The following is a 21,746-nucleotide window of genomic DNA, read 5'->3' as shown; positions in this document are numbered from 1 at the left end:
GGAGCCACAAGCACTTGGTCTGTACATCACAGGCGCGGCTTCCAGTTCACATTGCTAAAGGCATTTTGCATAGTAAATAACCATTTTGTCACACCTGTTAGGATGATAATAAAGCCTCTGGGGTGGTTATTTCCGCTGAGAAATGGCTGAGCCCAGAGAAGGGAGGTGCCATGCATACCCCACACACAGGGTGACCTTTCTGTCTGGATGGAGCAGGAGAGGTGGTTGCCCTGTAGCACAACTCCAAAAATAAAACACTTTATTAGAAAGTGTTAAAGGGAAAGTTTCCCAAGGGGCTTATGCCCATAAGTATTTCCAGCTAAGGGGGTGCCGTGTGTTGCCAGTGTGGCCGATGCACTGTGAGTGTAATGGAGGTTGGACTGTAGCTGTAGCACAGCCCTGGCAACTACACCTCACTTACCTGTCACTTCCTCCAACCTGTAAGTGAGCCAGGCTCATGTATGGGAGCTGTAATTAGGCTGCAGTTTCCCATCATCCTTCAGTATAGGACATTCATAGTTTGTCAGTTAAAAAATGGAACATGCCAGCCGTAGGTTATGGAGCCCGTGGGTAACATGCCATGATAAGAAAGCACTAATCAGCGTACAGTCTGTAAGACTTGCCACATTTGTGTTGGGATTTTACATTTGTAACTATAAAACTACAATCTAAGTAAGCAAAGAATGAATTCTTCTTACTGGCCAGTATTGTGCGTCCTCTGCCTATGGAGGCTTCCTATTCATATCTCACATACTTGCCAGCTGCCATACCGCCCTTCTCCATCCACTGCAACAGAACTGCACCTCCTATGAGTCTGACCGCTAGGCTGTCTTACTGACACACAATCTGCTGGAGAAGCTTCAATATCAGCGAGATGGTTCCATGCACACAATGGAACACAGAGCAACACAGGGATTCTGAACTGTAGTATATGTGCAGCAGAATGCAGTCCTCTCCAGCATAGAACTACTGACTATACATAATCTCCTTCAGTTGGGAGTCTGCAGTGCAAACACTGTCTAAACTGCCACCAAAAAAAATATTATATATATATATATATATATATATATATATATATATAAAATATATATTATGAAGTGAGGGATTGTTCAAGTCCCAGAATCCATTGCTGCAACATGGAACAAAGGGAGAGAGTGGCTAAATGACTCTGCCAGCCTATGGGAGATGGGGTAATAACTTTTAAGGTTTCCTCTCACTCTGAGGAATCAGGTATATCTTTGTAAAAATGAATAAATATATATATCTGGCAGTAGTTCAGACAGTGTTTATGCACCTTTTCTACATAAGGCCAACTGAGTGAGCTCATGTCAATAATGTTTTCCTTTTAAGATGACATGGGCTATTGAAATCAGAAGAAGGTGCTTGTTGTGGGAATGAGAATTGGTTTGAAGAAGAGAACAGTTTCCCTTTAGGACTGAACTAGCTCCTAGGTGGCCGGCTCAGCCCCTTCAGACCAAGTCAGCAGCATATTGGCTGTGTATGGGACACAAATCTGGCCACAAATCTCATTTCGCTGGTTGATGAGATGGTTGGCCCCGGGGCGGTGTATTAGGTATAAGCGACCTGGCCAAGTGAGCAGAACCTGACACGTATGGGCAGCTTTCGTGCCTTTCCTGCTGTAACAGACAAGCACAGGCCAATGGACAAAATAAAAAGTGCATCATGTAAAAACGACTTCTACACACACAAAGATTAATAACACTGCATTAAATAAACCGGCAAATAGGAAGAAGTGTGCAAAGAAAGATCACAAATGCACGGGAAAAGAGAAAAAACAGCAAATGCCACGGGTTCCCTTTCTAGTCAGAAGCACTAGTGAAACTGTACATTGCTTTATAGACATTCTACAGAATGTACTGTACCAACAATTCTATCCACACACACACACAGGGGTCAGGCTAAATGCAATAAGGAGGGACCCCGCTTAAAGTACAAGTAACACTCGTACACTGGCGGGAGTCTGTTAAGTTATGCACAACTAAAAATATAATTTAAAAAAAAAAAACCAAATGTAACATAACGAATGTGACTAACGACGCCTTGCACGTAGCATTTCATTGGCTGCCGTAACGGAAAAAAAAAAACCCATAAAAATCCCACTACAATCTACCATTAATTTAAAATGGATATAGCACTAACGAAAACACTTCTATTATTAAAAATAGACAATGCCTGCTCTTTATAGGGGGGAATAGGCAAATACTGTTGCAATTTAAAAATCTTTTGAGTTAAAAACCCTGTAGCCTAGAGTTCACATCAGCCTTTGGACAATACATGGGAGGGCGAGTGGGAAGATATAAGCAAATTAGTGGGGCGATGGTGATGGTGGAGCTTGTAATCGCTTTAGGGATTTAGCCCATGCACAGTTAATATCCCCCTTTAAGTACCTGGGGGTCTCCCAGAAACAAACTTGTTCTTGTGCCCTACGGCACTTACTGGGCATAATGTAGCAAATACACAAGGCAAGTGCAATTGAAAAGTCTGTTGTCTGTACTGTAAAAACAAATGGAGGAAGAGAGCATGACAGTAATAAGGGCTGCTTGCCGCTGGATTCTCCTACATCTGGTTACCCTTAAAGGCATTCTGGGCAGCTGAAGAGGCAGCATTTGCTGCGGCGGTCTGCACTGTCTTGTTGGACATCACTCCGGTGGCAAACTCTTGCTGAGCCTTCTCGAAGCTAGCGCCCGTTGTCCGGTACAGCCCATGCACCTGGGTAACATAGGGCACAGGTCAGTATAAGGCAACCCTGACAGCGGCACACAATCACACAAAGTTGGATCCATTCTCTAGCATTTTTTAGATCTGATGTTCCAAAAATGAGTTTGAGGCTACACACAGAGATCGCTGTGAATCCACATGTTTATGAAATGATTGGCCTAACAAAATTTGTTACATTATGTATTAAACACACATGAGATGTACATATTGGAACCACATACCTTTTTAAACATCACTAGTGATATGACAGCAGAGGCAGTGAAGAGTGCAGCAATGATGATCATCATTATTCCAACTGGAATGCTCTGGTTCAGCCCAGTCAATGCAGAAATCCATCCGCTGGGAAAAACCAACAGCACCAAATAAGTGATAGAGCTACAACTCATTGCACATAACTTGCTTGCTCTATGGTCCGTCATATGAGACCATGGCATACCATGCATCCCTGTTATTAGATAAGTGGAATTCAGCTGTGTATAGATGGAGGGCACAGAATTTTAATTGATGCTAAGGCTTATAACGAGCAATGATCCAAGTTCCCTCTACCCTAAACAATTTTACTGCATTAGGCAGGGGAATGATGGCTATACTCAGGCCTGGCCCCTTACAGGGGTTGTTCACCTTTACATTTACTTCATTTACTATTATTTGTAGATTTTTTATTATTTTGCTTTTATTTCAGCAGCTCTGGTTGCTAGGGTTCAAATTTCCCTAGCAACCAATCAGTGGTTTGAATGAGAGACTGAAATATAAACAGAACAGAGCCTGAATAGAAAGATAAGTAATAATAATTATCAATAACAATAAAATTGTAGCCCCACAGAGCAATAAATGAGGGTGAGTGACCCCCAATGAGTCAAAAGATGAAAGCAAATAATTAAAAAACTTTACCAAATAAAAAACTAAGACCAGTTGAAAAGTTGCTTAGAACTGGCCATTCTATAATATATTACAAGTTATCTTAAAGACAAATTACCCCTTTACCACAGGTCAGTGACTCTAGGCCAATTTAATTACAGAAGCAATAGCCTGATAATAGGGGTTTTGTTCCTAATACAGTTCGACTTACCAGTTTCCCCATCCCTGAAACCCTGCGGCCTGAAGCACGTGCACGCCGAACTGGCAGATATACACGAAGAAGAACACAAAGAACCTGAATGAACTGTCGCTCCTGCAAAGAAACAAATGTGTGAGTATTACTAACCATGCACTAAAGGTAACGAGGAGCATGCAAGGGCTACTCAGTGATCTCGGATAAGGGCAAGGTTATTTACTATACACATTGTAAGTCTACAGTGTAACATTGTAACATAGGGTGAGACATCCTCAGGTCTCTACACAAGCACAGGCTGTTCTAGTAAGGTACAGGTATGGGACCCCTTATCCGGAAACCCGTTATCCAGAAAGCTCCGGATTACAGAAAGCCTGTTTCCCATAGACTCCATTTTAATGAAATAATTCAGAATTTTAAAACTGATTTCCTTTTTCTCTGTAGAAATAAAACAGTACTTTGTAATTGATCCCAACTAAGATATAAATAATCCTTATTGGATGCAAAACAATCCTATTGGGTTTAATTAATGTTTAATTAATTTTTTAGTAGACTTAAGGTATGGGGTTCCAAATTACAGAAAGACCCCTTATCTGGAATACCTTTGGTCCCAAGCATTCTGGATAACGGGTCCTATACCTGTATTAACTACAGTTCTACAGCATAGAAGGTTCACTATCCCTACTATGAGACCCCACATGTTTAAATTCAATTTATAGCACATCAGTTTTAAATATCATGGCATGGGTCAGCAATTGAACTCCAGATGCAGTTGAACTACAAAGTTTAGCAACCTACCACAAGCCAAAAGCAGCTCATGTGTATTCAAAGACATATTTTGTATTAAGTACATTTAGCCCTTGCAACTGTAGGGTCGGTGAAACATGTCCCCAAGGTACGGGTTTTAGATCTTGGATGGCAGCACAGGACACACAGTATTATACAGACACAGTGGCTGTTTAAGTTCCTAGCTGCCCTTCATTTTTATTATGTGCTGTCTTCAGGGGGATTCATTTACAATCAGATATTGCAAAGATACCTGAAGGCTCCATAGAGTGGTCTATACCAGCACACAAACGAACATGGCGTGAAGAGCAGAAACCACAGGATTGCCAATCCAAAGTCAACGCCTCGCCCCGAATCAACACAGAACCAGGCCAAACAGCCAAAGATATTTACAAACAAGGTGACGGTATGGACTGTAGAAGAAAGGAGAAAGCATTATAAGTTGGGTCAGTGCAAAAGAAAAAAAAAACCACAAAACATTTTGAAGGGAAATGTGTCTTCTTTCCCAGAATGCTTACATGTTGCTGAACCACTGAGAGCCACTAGTGGGAGCTGTCATTCAGCAATGGGTTGGAGATGAGACACGGCTATTTCAGTGGGGGATAGAAAATATCTTGTTATAAGCTTTCAATTTTGTCTCAGTGAAAATATGTGCCCACAGTTTACTGTATTCAGGGAGAGCATTCTTTAACTACATATCCTAGAACAGCACGAATAGAGGATGCTTTCATTATAAATGATTTCTGCTGAGTTTGTCTGGGCCTAGGGAAGCAATAAGGGAGCTCCCACTAATTTTTTTCCATTTGTATTCCAGATATGAATTTTGCATATGCAACAAAACACAGGTAAGTGGGGCCGCCAGGTATATCTAAAGTCAGAAGCCTGCACCTTGGAAGAGTGGCTTTTTATTTTTAACACAATCTTTAGCGCAGGGACAAAATCCTTACACGTAAGCCGGTTTAATGAAATCCTGGGAGATATTCTGTACAGATAGCACTCCCGCACTGAGCAAACGAGCAGCTCTACACTGACCAGAGCCGGTTTAACCTTGGGTTACCAGGTCCTGGGGAACATCAGGGAGACTTGTAGAACATCTAGCTAGAAGGGCTGTGCTGGCGGGAATATGACAATCTGAGAAGCCATCAAAGTGCATTCATTATTTCAGATGACCCAGCAGCCTGAAAATGGCCACACATTACAAGATTGGGCATATAGGGGAAAGAGCTGCTTTGTTTGGCGATTTCGCAAAATGAGCAGATATAGGCCTTCAGCAGCTTAAATCTGCCTGTGTGTGGCCACCTATAGTTTAAACACTACCGTAAATGTTGTTGATCTTAACTCAGGCCCCTTCACACATCCACTTCACTGCCTGGTTTTCAGCTCTGTGACTCTAGCAGTCACATAGAAATTTTAATGCCTGTAGACCTAAAACAGAGATCCCCAACCTTTTTTTTACCCCACTCAGATGTAAAAAGTGTTGGAGAGCCACACAAGCATGAAAAAAGTTCTTTGGGGATGCCAAATAAGTGATTGGCTATTTGGTAGCCCCATGTGCACTGCTAGCCTGCAGGAGGCTTTGCTTGGAGTAAAACTGTGCCTCCCAAAACTTGCCTCCAAGCCCGAAATGTAAAAATGGGCACCTACTTTGAGGCCACCGGGAGCAACATCAAAGGGTTTGGTGAGCAACATGTTGCTTGTGAGCCACTGATTGTGGTATGCTAGGGAAGTGATCCCCAGTCTGCGTTACTATGCATGTTTTACTGATACCACAGGCAGTTTCAGGTTTGCATTATGAGTCTAAGCCACAGCCTCCATTTATTTCCCTAACCTGAAATGTCATTAAACAGAAGTGGGCAGAGAGAAAAAATGAAGGTAATGGGATTATACAGGCTCATTTGCAGCAACTGTAAGCCCATACATTTGCTCACATCCAGTACAATGTATGGCAGAAAATGTCCTGCCCTGTAATAAGCACAGTCAGTGCATAGGTAATATGTGCAGAAAGTAGAACTCACACATCCACAGGTAATACATAATCTTTACAGTCTTTTGAAATTCCACAGGGATATCCACGGAGAAATCTTGATAGAAACAAGGCCCAACAGGAAAGTTTCCAGGGAGAGGAGGCCAGTTATTCTTCCTTCCTAGAAAAGCAAGTTCAGAGCCAATATTGTAAGATTAGAAACAACTGGGAGAGATAAACAGACAAAATCATGATTATATTTTTCCCTTTATTTTTGTCTTGTAAGGACAATAGCACGTGGAGGATTTTTGAGTGCTTTGAGTAGCTAAGGGGTGGCATCAAACTGCCCACTTCCTGGTACAATAGTTGACTGGAAGTAATTGTATAAGTGAAAGCCAATGAAATAACATTGTGGTTGATCATGCCTGAAGCTTGTCATATATGTTGAGATTCATTTGTTGGTGGTGCCCTGGGACAATACAGCGAAGACTCGGAAGACAAGGACTGTGTCAATAAGTAACTGTGGTACTTAAACAAAGGGATTTTTAAACCTGCCCGACAGATATCTGGCCAATTTACACCTGGATATTGGTTAAGGCCCCCATTCACAGGCCGATAGAAGCTGCCGATATCGGTCCCTTGGACCGACTCAGCAGCTTATCTGCCCGTGTAGGGGCAGAAACGAGCGGGCTGGCCGACCGATATCTGGCCTGAAATTGGCCAGATATCGATCGGCCAGGTTAAAAGATTCAGTCGGATCGGGGGCCGCATCGGCTTGTTGATGCGGTCCTCGAACCGACTGCCCCATTGCCGCCTACATAATCCGGTCGTTTGGCCCCAGGGCCAAACGATCGGATTATAAAAAATTTTTTAACTTCAAACTCCCTGATATCGCCCACCCATAGGTGGGGATATCGGGGGAAGATCCGCTCACTTGGCGATCTCGCCAAGCGAGCGGATCTTACCGTGTATGGGGACCTTTAGGCACGCCATGCAGAGGACCCCGTAGATGGGCCGATAAGCTGCACTATTACACAGGGCACTCTGCCACCTATGGAAGATCTTCTCCTCCATGGGCAACAAAACATCCAAAGATATTGCTTAGTCCAAAAGAATCGGGGTTGCTGCATGTACAACATTTAACATTTGGCAATCCATCTTAATCACTTGAAAAGTCTGAAAAAGACACAGCAATTCTTCTGGAAATAATGGGTATTGGTAAATGCTTTGCTGCCAATGGGAGAAGCAATCTCTTGGGGGCAGATAACTGCCCCATCTGACATTCCTTTAAGGCTAATTCCAGATGGGGCTGATTCTTAGCCTGCAGATAAGTGCTCCAGATGTTCTTCAACCAAAACTCTATGCACCCTACTGATCGCTAAAATGCTGTTACGGAAGGCTGGAAGCAGCAGAAGAAAGCAGCTTGCCCACCATCCCTGATCTTGGAGATTTCACGACTGAAGGGTATGTGCATACTGGTGAATATAAATACAAGTAGGTTTTTCCTGGAACTAGTAATGGTTCCAGGAAAGGGGGTTTAAAAGCTTTGTCACTGCAACGATCAGTACTGATTCTGTCACACTGATAAAATGAAGTACAACAGTACGGGTAATGGCACATGGGGCAATTCCAAGTGTTTTGTTTTCTGAACTGGAAAATGTTTGGATGAACCACATGTGCCATTACAGGCTGCACAGGGACCTGAAACAAGCAATGACTGAAGACAATTTGGGACTGAAGACAATTTGTACTGCCAGGATCTTTCAGGGAATGTGAGTGTTACAATAAGCTAGGGATGCATGCCCACTAGAAAGGATCTTGGCTGATACAGGTTCCTGAGCTTGTACCCACAGAGGGCAGTCGGCCATAACCTGGGCATTTAACCATCACAGGAAATCATCTTATCACTAGCTTTAGATAAACATCTCAGGTCCATGCCTAATATTCAATTGATAATCTGTAAGTATTACCGTATTACAGTATTACCGGTCGCATTAGGTTTTGTAATAAACAATGAATGACTTACCTCCAGGTTGGTTGAAGCTTTGCATTTCTCGTTCCCTACGATCGAGCTCTGCTGCCTTTTTCTCTAACTCTTCCTGCCGCTTGAGGAGCTCGGCCTGGGCTATAGCATGCTCCTGACAGAGAAACCCCAAGAAATGATCATGAGAAATACAACACACTGTCCAGCCAACCAAATAGAACAAACACAAATAATATGGGGGCTTACATGGCAACATGAACAAAGTTTTGCCACTGTAAGTGGTAGCCATTTACACATTACTGTAGTTGGGGTAATGAAAGAAAATATCTAATATCTTGACACGTTCCTATAAAAATCCATAGAATAATCAAGAAACAATGAAGTCCTGCCACACTGATACAAATTGCAAATATTTACTTTTATAATGCAGTAACCTCAAAATGTGATTGCATTTTTATCCAGAAAAAAATCACTCTCTCTTTAGGACTCCCTTCTGACTGGGTTCCGTAGAGAAGAAGTAAAGGCTGCTCACCTTTGAAATTTGATTGTATGCTGATGGCTCTTCTGTTGGGTTCATGATCGCTGGCTGTGTGCTTGGTGCTGCCGTCGGCATTTTGACTTTTGCTGGTTGTGGCTAAGAAAGGTGGGAGGGATAACGATCAGTAGAGTGAAATGCAATAAATACAGGTAATGCAAAAATAGGTCATGTAATTCAGAGGATTAAAGATGAAGGGGGCTATCAGGTGAGGACAAAACTGTAGCGACAACCAGTTTGTGTTGGATTCCAAGGTTTGTATGTGGGTGATGGATCTACATGGGCACCCCTATGTAACACCAAATGAACAGATCTTCCAGCCTATGCCCAACTGATCAACAGGATGGTTGGCAAACAAGCAAATCTTTACCTGACTTGGCCAAACCCAATGGCCACACACAGAAAGTAAAGGAACAGCTGGAGCAGTGATATTTACACATCATTCAGCTGCTGTCTTTATTTGCCATCTAGCTAAAGGGGGTGTGACCAACCCTGAGAAAAGCTTTCTGCACACTCCCCAGCTCATGATGCACAGGGAGCACAATAAGGCTACGGTCACACATAGTGGTTTCTCGGCTTGTGCATATATGCAGGCAGAGAAACAGCCCAACTGTGCGCCTCAGCCTGACATGAGTGGTTTGGCTGTTTCCTGGCCTGTGTATAAACAGCTACAAAGTGACTGTAACCTAAGTAGGCAGAACTATTAGTGGGGTAGCTGGGGAAAAGTTTTCCTAATCTACAACCCTAATGCTGTTGGAGTTCCAAGACATATAAAAGACAAAAAAAAAAAAAAAAAAAATGACCCTCATCATGTAGGCAATAACAAGATGGAAGCAACTTTTTACAAGCTTTATGGATCCAGTACAATTAAACCAGTCACATCCCACTGTACTAGAAAATAAAGCCTGAGTGGAGTTGACAGTAAAATAGTGATTCAGAGGACAGGGAAACTCTCCAATCTAAAACCTGGACAAACAGGAGTCCAACACACAGGCCCTTACTAAACGCTACATTGATGGCGTTCCACAACCATAAGGGTGAAGACACACAGAGCTACTTAGTAGTAGCTACTAAATGCCAGAAAATATCCTGCCATAGACAATTCTGAGAATTGCTTCTGCTGAAACACAAGAAGAGACAATTATCAGTAAATGATCAGCATTGCCTATTTCTCTAGATGTGACAAGTAGCTGCTACTAAGTAGCTTCATGTGCCTGCACCCTTACTGTTATTGCAGCAATCCTGGGGATGTTCACTGGTTTTGTTATTATTGTGGCTGCCATATTGCCTGTGCTGACATCATTCTCTGAGCCAGCTTGTTGCAAAATCATTCTGCTCTCAGTTTTCACTGAGGGTAACCTATGCAACTGGGACACCTACACTTCTATTGCCCATGGGAGTGTGGAAGGTCGGCAATCAGGCATAAGTGATGATGCAAACATAGACCCATAGGTGCTAAGGATTTTAGGTAGAGGAATGCACAAGTACTGGATCAAAGTCTGGCTCACAGCACAGCAAACAGCCGAATTTGGCATCAGCCAAGTCTTAGAAGAAGGCTAGATTGCTGTAGAGCTGCCGGGAATGCATATGCATTATATGCATATATGCGACAATTAACATATGGCTTACGTTTTGCGAACTTGCCAGACAAGTGGATCTTTCCCCAATAAGCCCACCTAAGGTGTGAGATATTAGCTGATACAAATATTTGGCCCTAGGGAATAAAGGCCATCAGGGCTGATGTGGCTCTCAATCTGACAGGAAATCAAACCTGCCCAATCCATGTCTGGCCAATTTTTGCCTAGTACTGGTTGAGTAGGCTTATTGGAGGGCCCCATACACGAGCAGATAAACTGCTGAATTGGTTTGAAGGGCCCAAATCAGAGGCTTAAATCTGCCCATGTACGGCCTTAAAAATTAATCAGAGGGTTTCCTTGTCCTTTCCTTTTCCTTCAGGGAAAATAGTTACTGCCAATCCAGGGCAACAGCATGCTGGTTTTATATTGCTACACAGTGCAGAGGGTCATTACAGCTTTATTAGTAACACTGCACAACAATTACATACACTAATATTAGCAATACAACTCATCTTACCGTTTGTGAATCTGAAAAAGGATTATATTCTTCTAATCCAGATGGTACGTTCCTTGTCACCTGTGTGACTGAAGGATCCTGGATAACAGAAAAAGCAATAGTATTAAAACACATGACAATAATGCATGGAAGGTCTGATGCAAATAAATAAGATCAGCCAAACACACCACTTAAAGCACGCCCACAGTCTGCCGCTCACCTCTCTAAATGCATTGGTGAGGGAATTCAGCCCCTCTCTCTACTTTTTCCCCTTTTTGGTCATTGTGACCAAGCAGCATAAAGTTGTAAGAAGGACTGAGGGGCAGATTGATAAAAAAATCCCAAGTGTCAGATCTTCAGTGCTGCTTTTGCTCTTATTATTTCTCACTTCATTTTCCTTGGGTATAAAAATGCCACCAAACATTCATTATGAGTTGCACAAGGTTCCCACAGATTTCTACTGAATGTCCCCTGATAAAAATACCTCATAAAAGTAGTACTTTCCCAAGAAAAGGAATATGCCAGACCGGTAAAAGATTAAGCACAGCAAAAGAAAACAGAAAACAGCTCCCAATTTACATTAAACCAAAATTATTTGTATACGTAATTTCTAGTCAGTATGCCTCTGACTCTTACTCCTGTTATGTATTTAGATTCATACCCAGTAGTGATGTGCAAGACAACCTGAACCTTCAAGTCGGACAGGCTCAGGCCAACATTTGCGGGTTGCAGATGCATCTATGCTCTATTTCTGCCTCTGGCAGCCTTTGTTCTTATGGGCACCTGCTCCTCCTCCGCCACACTGTTGTAAATAGTCCTACATCAGGGATCCCCAACCTTTCTTACTTGTGAGCCACAGTCAAATGTAAAAATAACATGAGAGCAACACAAGCATCATAAAATTTCATGGAGGTGCCAAATAAGGGCTATTAGGCAGCCTCTATGCTCAGCTAACATGGGGCTTTATTTGGTAGTAAATCTTGTTTTTATTCAACCAAAACTTGCCCCCAAGTCAGGAATTCAAAAATAACTACCTGGTTTGGGGACACAGAGCAACACCCAAGGGGTTGGGGAGCAACATGTTGCCCCCGAGCCACTGGTTGGGGATCACTGGTATACATCATACTAAAAGTGTGCATGGCACAGCTACCCAGAATTGTAGGCAATGCCTAAGAGACCAAAGATGGCATATAAAAGTCCCAATGGAATAGCCAGCTCTCACGCCAGACAGTGTTTGCAAATTCTCTGCAGACCATTACCAGTAATCCTATGGACAGGACATTCAAAGGAGTAAGGAAGTCACAGGCCTTCAAATTTAATTGGGTAAAGCAGTTACAGTGGATCTCCCTGGGGAACAAGGGATATGCATGATGAAGCACCTTTGGCAGAAATGACCCAATGACCCAAATCAATACACTGTGCCAATTACTACAGTGCTCAGAAGAGATCAATTTAGTCTTCATCCCTAAAATTTATGCTACTCTTTGGGAGAAGGTACTGCTAGAAAGTGGTATTTTAAGGGTACAAAGGCTGAAATAAGTGGGAAACCCAGCTTCTGCAGTTTTTGCCCATAATTTGTTTACATAACTCACGACAAGGTTAGAGATGTATAGAAACACAAGCAGTCATTCAGCCATGGTCCCAGGAATATTTAGGAGAGAAAGCATATCTACAAAACCCAAATTACACGCTAACTGATATTTAAGATAGGCCTGCAGGAGCATCTAAGAAAGCAAATGCCCCACTAGAGGGGCAGCCCCAAAGTGTGGGAACTACTGCCCTACACAATACCAGAAAATCAACATTTATAGTGATGAATAAACCAGAAACGTTGCAACAAAAAAGGAAAGCTAGATGACCTACCATAGTCTTGCTGCTATTAGAATTCTGCTTATTTTCATCTCTAATAGAAGAGTTTCCAGCCAATGTCTCCGTGTGTTGCACAGTACAGCTCCAGGGTACCAATGAGCCAAGTTAACTGGCCTCTTAATTGTGATCTCCAATAAGATTATGAGCAGATGACACTTAATCCAGCACCATCACGTGCAGCCTGATAACAGCTCTGCCTTTTCGGAGAAGGATCACAGGCGAGATTAGCACAAGGAACGCTTCCTAACTGCCAGTTGCCTGCTTACTTCTCTCAGACCGTACGCTAGTGCCTGGACTACAATGAATTAGGATGCCTGGCCTCCTGTGGGTTTTTTTTTTTTGCTTGTTTGTACCCCAGGAGGTGGGGCTTAAACATCTCTCGCTGCTCTTTAAATAATGGGCATGGACTTTAGCAAACTGGGGTCTACCACCTCAACTAGTACTCTACCATGAAAACTACACTGTGTTTTACCAAAAGAGAATAAACACCAATTTCCAAAGCTATTTTGTTTAAAAAGATAAAGGGGAAAACGCAGAAGGGAGATGGAATGGTTTGTGGACAACACTGGGTGGCTGTGATCTACTGGTCACCAGCTGAAGATCTCCTGGTAGTTTACAATCTACCTTCTAAGCAGCTTTGCTCTAAAACGAATCACTTCAAGGCCCCTGAACTGCCATGCATAAATGCTTGCCAGAATGTTTACTATTATAATATTCAGAGACCAAAGTTACTTATTGCTGTGATAAAACATTCCTCCGGGAGGACAGACAGGGCCCCTTCCTTCCATAACCCCTTCCTGTAACCCTGACATTCCATCAGAGAAGGTAGAGAAGCAACAATCAGTAAGCAAAGAGGCTCAATAAAACCAATTGCTATTTCATCTGTGCCTCAGTAGCACTTCATTAATATGTGATGCTGGGTCGGGCTGTAACCTGAGTGCTCTCTACAAAGGAGAATGCAAGTGATACCACAAAAGAGATGCACCCATATGGTGTAAATGCACTGTACTATTTTACCTGAGGTCTAATCTGTATTACTGTGGTGTATATAAGCAATAATCAGATTGGGAGAAGGCGACTCATGCACAAATATAACCATATAATCAGTGCATGGTGTGAAACACTGCACAGGCAGCATATTGATTGCCCATACCAGGGAGGAATCCAGAGGGAGTTGGTGGTCTCTGGATTAAGCAGCAAGCAGATCATTAACAGAGGAGAGGATGGAAACCAAACTGCAATAGCTCACACAGGGATCTGGGTTCGAGGTGATGGGTCAGTTTAAAGTGTACAAGCTACAAGGTACTAAGGACGAAGGAATAAGGACAGTCTGTGGGTCTGCGACTGAAAAGGAATGTAGGATCCAGAAAAAGATTTAAAGCATATGATGAGAGAGAAAAGTGAGGTGAAGGCTGGGGCAAATATGGATGAAGGAGAAGGAAGGAGATAAAAGGCTCGAGAGAGGAAGTGGGAACATAAGTAAAAGGGACGCTCTACTGGCAGGGATTCAAAATAAATACTTACTATGCAAGCTTCTTTACCAAACAGGTTCAATTGCCCTCTATCTATCTTATATATCACTACATTACTGTTTGGAGATACAGTGGCAACAAGAACAAAACGTGTTGGCATCAGCCTCTCTCTCTGTGCCTCTCGTTGCATTTTGAATAAACACGCAGGGGCTAAGCCCTGCTTGCACTTTACTTGTTGTGCTGGCTGAAATATTTTGACCGGACTGTGTGGAGAGTGCCGACTCTCTAAGCTATGCACCAAGTAGTAATTCTCTGGAGGAGGTAAGGGTGTGCTGGTGTAAATATTTTTCCCCCTGTATCAGGAGCCATTGCGTTGGCCTGGGTACACGAAGCAAAGAGGATTTAGTCACCAAAAATGCATACTTGCGTAGTTCATGGGCGAAATCCCCTCAGTGTGCCTGCACCCAGGCCGACACAATGGCTCCTGATGCAGGCGCAGGGAGAGGCTGATGCCAGTGTAGGGGCAGATTCTCTGTCTGCGTTTATCTGCAGGGCGAGAGCTTCATGTGACATTAGCCATAAGGACACTTATCTAAGGCAGGGAAAAACACATGTTTAAATGATAAAATATTTGAACCTTTAAACTTTTTATATAGTCAATTTTTTTTTTAATAGTTTTTGAATTACCGTATTTCCCATCTTATTCTGATACTTTCCAGCTTTCAAATGGAAACTCAATTGCTGGAAGTCAATTGCTCTGCAAGGCTACCTTTTTATTGTTATTGTCACATTTTAGTACTTATCTTTCTATTCCAGCCCTCCCCTACTTATATTCCAGTCTCTCATTTTCACCACTGCTTGGTTACTATGGAAATTTGGTCCCTAGGAACCAGATAGCTGCCAGAGAGCAACTGAACAAAAAGCTCAAACACACACATAATAAAATAGGAAGGCCAACTGCAAATTGTTTAAGAATGGCACTCTTTAAATCATAGTAAAAATTGATTTAAAAGGTGAACAAAAGGTGTTCCCACTAGGTTGTTTCTCCGCACCCAACTGCTCTGCCTGGTCAGTTGTACAGATCTCCATAGGCTCCCTATATGACTGTATTGTTGCCCTGGGGCCTCAAATCTGGCATAAATAAAGTTGCTTGGCAGCCTTGGCAGTGTGGATCTCTCTGTGTATGGCAAGCTTAAGGGTTGAAAGTACAACTTGCCCATCCATGTGAAGCTAAACTGCATGAGATTCAAATGTCTCTCTGACTGCTAATTGGTCAGATCACCCAAAGTCCAGCTTCTGTGTGGTAAATTAATGATTTTATATACTGTTAGCGGCAACAGAGTTTCCTGAGCTCACTCATTACTTTACCAGGAGTTAGATAAAACCTGCTGGTTTCCCAAAAACTTGTATGTGACTTAAAACATCTTATTCACTAAAGCTATTTAGATTAAAAAACTGTTAAGTGTATTCTCTCTAAAATGAAAGCTGACTTTATTGCCATTCTAAAGCCTTTTCCTAAGGAGGCACAGTATTCTGGGATGGGCCTTTCTTCTGTTAGCAGGCATATTACTTCCTTCAATAAAGGACTTTCTGTGCTAAGAATTTACAGTACAATATTGGTGGAATACCGGCAAATTGAGGTCTCAGGAAAAGCTTCGCATTAGTATAAGTAAAAATTCCACAAATTTCAAATCATGCATTTTTACCAAACATGCATCTGGTGACTGGCTTGTGACTGTGGGTTAGCATGTAAATGACATAACAGGGAAAAGTCCAGCTTCACTTCATTTCCTACTCAGAGACTTTTAGTTTTGTAGCCCCTGAGAGAGCACTGGCCTCTGGCTAAGGCCCCACAGGTAGTCTAAATGGAGCACTACAGCTTCACGAATCATAGCGCACCTCTTGGCCTGATTTTATTGAGCGGGGGGAGGGGAAGGCTAAGAAGGCAAATACATGAAAAACCAAGGAGGCGTTCTGGTGCTTCCAAGACCAAAGCATTAACTTGATCTGTGTGATGCAGAGATCTTTCTCTTGCGGATTTCCACACTTCCCTCAGAAAGTATACAAGTTCCTTCAGTCCAGGTGTCTAGACTGGGTAAATGTTTTCTGCTCAAGCAGCCAAAGCCAAGTGCCAAATGTAAGGTGCCACTGTGGTACTGTCAGTCTGAAGAAGAACAAATGACTACCCTTCAGCTGTAATAGGCTGGAAAAGCAGAGGTTCTCCCAAAAGCTGCCGGGGCTGAATAACGCAGACAATGAGTTCCCTAGCCCAGGTACTAGTGGAGGGTTAACCCGCAAGTGACTTCTTAAAAAATAGTTCAACTATTAACTGTTAATTAAGTTTTAGTGTGATGTATACAGTGGAATTTTATGACAATAAAGCACTGGTATTCATTGTATATAGTTTTTTTAAAGCACAAGGAACCCCATTCTTACAAACTGCCACATTTATTTGCTCCCAAAGCAATACATTTTCATTATGTTGAACAAATATTGCTCTCCACACTGTTCTTGCAAGTGGCTGCCATTTTGGATAAGTACAGAGTGACTGGCTTCACCCCTTTGTGCATGCGATTTTCCATGGTGAGTGATGACCCATTGCTACATGATGTAAAATGTGCATCATCACAGAGTGGAAGTAATTTGGGCATGTATAGGATGTAACAAGTTTGTGCCTGACCAAAGGCTTTACAGATCAGCGATGGCGAATGGTTATACTATCTGACATGCATGTTAAGTACTGATTCAGAGACTGATTGGCATCACCAAGAACTGTTGGGAGAGAGAAAGCAGTGGAAGTGGGCTGACACCACCCTGGTCCAAAAGTGGTGGATCCAGGAATGCAGCAAATGCTGAGGGTCTGTGACTCGTGCACCTGGACCACCATTTCTACTTGGTCAGTGTTTTCCCAGATTTGGTCCTTTTGTGCCTCTTACTTTTGCCTTTATAAAGAGTATCTACTTGCCAGGCCAAGTGTCGCCATGCCAACCATTTGCAACCATTGGCTGAATTCAAGCTTCTTAATTACAGACCTTGTCTTAATGCAAATGAGGTTCTTCCTAGTGTTCCAAAAACTGCGTATGATGTGTATGTTTTGAGGAAATAGTTGCCTGCATGCGCTTTAACCAGAGTAAATGAGGCATTAAACTTGTACGCTGGAAAGTGCTGACTGTAAGAACGGATCTGCCCAAGGGAGCATGTGAAAGCCCAGAAAGTTTGCTTGGATTAACTGTAAAAGTTAACAAACATTTAAATCTCAGTGTCCCTCACAAGCAATCTATAAAAGCCAGCTGCAAGGCAAAACTACATAAAGGGGTGTATGTATCACCTGAAGGTGGTGCTGATGGTCTTCCTTTAAAATTTCCGGTGCAGATGCTTTATTGTGTGGGTTCTACAACATAAAAATTAATTTTGCCAGGTCCAGTAACCTAACAATTATAGGTTTCGCTAGTTTAGGGGTCCCCACCCAAACTTTTTTTTACCTGTGAGCCATATTCTTATCTAAAAAGAGTTGGGGAGCAACACAAGAATAAATAGTCCCTGGGGCTGTCAAAAATAATAGGCTGGAGGTATTTGGTAGCCCCTATGTAGCCGGCAGCCTACAGTAGACTCTGTTTGGCAGTACACATGATCTTTATGTATCTAAAACTTGCCTCCAAGGCAGAAATTAAAAAATTAGCACCTGCTTTGAGGCCACTGGGAGCACATTAAAGAAGAAGTAAAACCTAAATAACGGTTATGGCTAGAAATTCTGTATTTAAGTGCTGAGATTCAGTTCATTGAGTTCGAGGTTCAGAACCCCAATAATTGCTAGATCACAATCTCTGGTTTTGGTAGGCCATTTGTTGCAAGCAATGGTTTTTTGCACCTTGCACCAAGCCCCATCAGCACCATTTCTGGCCACAAGACCTTGTGTATGCCTTATAAATACAGCACTGCCAATAGGGGGGAGCAAAGTATGCACCCATCCTGCCCCCTTCCTTAAATGTTTATGCCATTCTGACTTACAATTTACCTGCAATGCTTTGAGAAGCCATCAGTATAATAAGCTGCTACTTAACACACAACCTAAAAAAGGCACCAGATTAGGGGTTTGTTTATACAGAGGGCCAGTCAGATGACTACACAAACCTAAAGTGAAATGAGACTTTAGATTCAGCTTCGCATTTTGCTCTGTTAAGTACAAAAAATAACAAACCATACATATTTCCTAATTAAGGAATAGGTAAAAAGTTTGATGGGCACAAACTCTATTGTCAGTGTTCTCCCCAGGCCCTTTTTGCTGGACACATTGGAATTACTTAATGTTAATGGATATTGGTAAAGGGCTATTTTATCCACAGAGGCTACTGTAAATAAAAAGTGATTTGTTCCAATAGCATCATTATGCCCCCCTGATACTGTGGGATATGGTCACCTGTTTTGAACTTTTAGATACATGCGATTTGGAAAAGAAAAACCTATTTTTCCCTAGAAAATCTTGGAACTATGGGTGAATGACTGATACACCAATGTTTTCTATATCCTGTTATCAGCTAATGGGGCCCCTGACAAAAGGTTGGACCTCCCAGGGAACCATCACCAGACCAACTCTGGTATCAATGATTTTCAGCAAAGAGGTGTTATAGAAGTTATTATTGTTTTATGTCAGGTTTCCAGATGTTTATAATGTGGAACATTCTGCTGGGTTGCCATGTACAGCTGTACAGATGTCAGCTTCATGTACATAGAAGCAGCTAATGACTCCAAAAGGCTAATTGCTCATTACATGCCCTTAACGCAGTGCACTGACATCACAACTGTAGGCTGTATTATTGGTCCTTGTGATGTTTAACCTTTTGCCTAAAATGGCAGACACTTACTGGCAGAGAAGAACAATATATTTCTTCTGCATATGGTAGATATCAGCAACCCCACACACAGAAGAGCTCTCCAGACTTTGGCCAGCTGGGTCAGAACAATCATACAAAAAAGGGGAAAAAACTGAGCAAAATCTTCCATACTAAAAATGTATTTAGCTGCACATACCACTAAGGCCTACACATAGGGGAATATATACTGTACCATGTATCTGCTGATGTTTGCAGTTAAATATACAGTCAAGTTAGCAAACCTGGCCAAATTTAGAAATGGTTTTGGGCAAAGCGGGATTCCGGTAAAAAGCCCATTTTTCAGGTTTGTGCTGGGTTAAAGTGGCCTAGCACAGAGTGGATTGGGCAGTTTGGCCAGTTTCAGCATTTAACTGCCCCTTAGAATCTCAGTGTATCTGAAATGAAAATATTACCTATTCTTGTGGGGCAGATCATATATCAGCAGGTCATTGCGCAGACTACACAATCTGTACTGTAGCCTTTCAATCCCTTGGAGACAACCCAAGAAAAATAAACCCACAGTAGAACATGGACAGAGAAAGCTGCTGCTGGCATTGCTTGTGCCCAAATAATGCAATAGCCAGAAATAATAAGTGTCAATGAGAAACACGTCAAATGGATGAAAAGCAAGCATGCTCACAATTAATATGTATATAATAAACACACACACACACACATATATATATATATATATCAGTGTCCTGCTGCCAAATAAGATAATGACAAAGTAGTATTTCTGCAGCAGAAAGGACATGTCAGATAAGGCTGAACTCCAGCCACAGTGTAACCTGCCCCATAGAGCTACAGCCAGGCTATATTAAGTATCTCTGACCGGCACAGAACGCAGAATTGCAGCGAATTGTGCAACTGCAGTCCAATAACAGAAAGAGAGAAATATATTCCCAGCAGCCCAGTACATACACCCAGCTATATGCAATGCACCGCTGAGCAACTACAGCACTGAGCGCTGGGCCGCTACAAATATTCATGGGAAGCACGGTTTTTACCTTGAATGGGTTATTTAGGTCCGGGTCCGCAAACGGATTACTATCGATGTCGGACATGGCGGAAGCGGGTCCGAGCACCCCCGGTAGATGCTAGAATGGAGCGGCTTGGAGGAAGTCGTGATGTCACAGTCATGTGACCAAGATATGGGCGGGATAGACTGATGTCACACAGGGAGGGATTCCCGGGTAAGGACCCGGCCACGTTGCAGCGGCGTCTGACAGCCCAGGAACAGGGGGAACTGCTTGTGTCACTGGGAGTAGGGGCGGGGGATTCCAATGTAGAACGGTTTGGGCAGCCCTGGAAGCAACATAAGGGAGAGTTTGCAGGAGGTCAGGCTTCTTGTGTGGGGGACCGCAGGGGCATCAGTGCTGGTCTTTTGCATGAACGTTGTTCTGTGTTTCATGGAAGAGCCCAGTGGGATATACAGGGGGCTGCATGGAAGAGCCCAGTGGGATATACAGGGGGCTGCATGGAAGGGCGCAGTGGGATATACAGGGGGCTGCATGGAAGAGCCCAGTGGGATATACAGGGGGCTGCATGGAAAAGCCTAGTGGTATATACAGGGGGCTGCATGGAAGAGCCCAGTGGGATATACAGGGGGCTGCATGGAAGAGCCCAGTGGGATATACAGGGGGCTGCATGGAAGAGCCCAGTGGGATATACAGGGGGCTGCATGGAAAAGCCTAGTGGTATATACAGGGGGCTGCATGGAAGAGCCCAGTGGGATATACAGGGGGCTGCATGGAAAAGCCTAGTGGTATATACAGGGGGCTGCATGGAAGAGCGCAGTGGGATATACAGGGGGCTGCATGGAAAAGCCTAGTGGTATATACAGGGGGCTGCATGGAAGAGCCCAGTGGGATATACAGGGGGCTGCATGGAAGAGCCCAGTGGGATATACAGGGGGCTGCATGGAAAAGCCTAGTGGTATATACAGGGGGCTGCATGGAAGAGCCCAGTGGGATATACAGGGGGCTGCATGGAAGAGCCCAGTGGGATATACAGGGGGCTGCATGGAAAAGCCTAGTGGTATATACAGGGGGCTGCATGGAAGAGCCCAGTGGGATATACAGGGGGCTGCATGGAAAAGCCTAGTGGTATATACAGGGGGCTGCATGGAAGAGCCCAGTGGGATATACAGGGGGCTGCATGGAAGAGCCCAGTGGGATATACAGGGGGCTGCATGGAAAAGCCTAGTGGTATATACAGGGGGCTGCATGGAAGAGCGCAGTGGGATATACAGGGGGCTGCATGGAAGAGCGCAGTGGGATATACAGGGGGCTGCATGGAAGAGCGCAGTGGGATATACAGGGGGCTGCATGGAAGAGCGCAGTGGGATATACAGGGGGCTGCATGGAAGAGCGCAGTGGGATATACAGGGGGCTGCATGGAAAA

At 43.3% G+C, this 21,746-nt stretch overlaps 1 protein-coding gene across 1 annotated transcript; it reads right to left on the bottom strand.

Annotated features, from left to right (window-relative positions):
- Window positions 1-1,626: 1,626 nt before the first annotated feature.
- Window positions 1,627-20,433, bottom strand: scamp1 (secretory carrier membrane protein 1). Its single transcript, NM_001017190.2, is given in 9 exon segments — window positions 1,627-2,730; window positions 2,961-3,078; window positions 3,809-3,910; window positions 4,830-4,989; window positions 6,592-6,720; window positions 8,566-8,677; window positions 9,056-9,157; window positions 11,153-11,230; window positions 20,351-20,433. Coding segments are annotated over 9 exon segments (1,011 nt in total). The 5' UTR covers window positions 20,408-20,433; the 3' UTR covers window positions 1,627-2,577.
- Between the last annotated feature and the right edge of the window lie 1,313 nt (window positions 20,434-21,746).

This window comes from Xenopus tropicalis, chromosome 1, assembly GCF_000004195.4.
Source record: "Xenopus tropicalis strain Nigerian chromosome 1, UCB_Xtro_10.0, whole genome shotgun sequence".
NCBI lineage: Eukaryota > Metazoa > Chordata > Amphibia > Anura > Pipidae > Xenopus > Xenopus tropicalis.
This window is presented reverse-complemented; position numbering and strand designations above follow the sequence as displayed.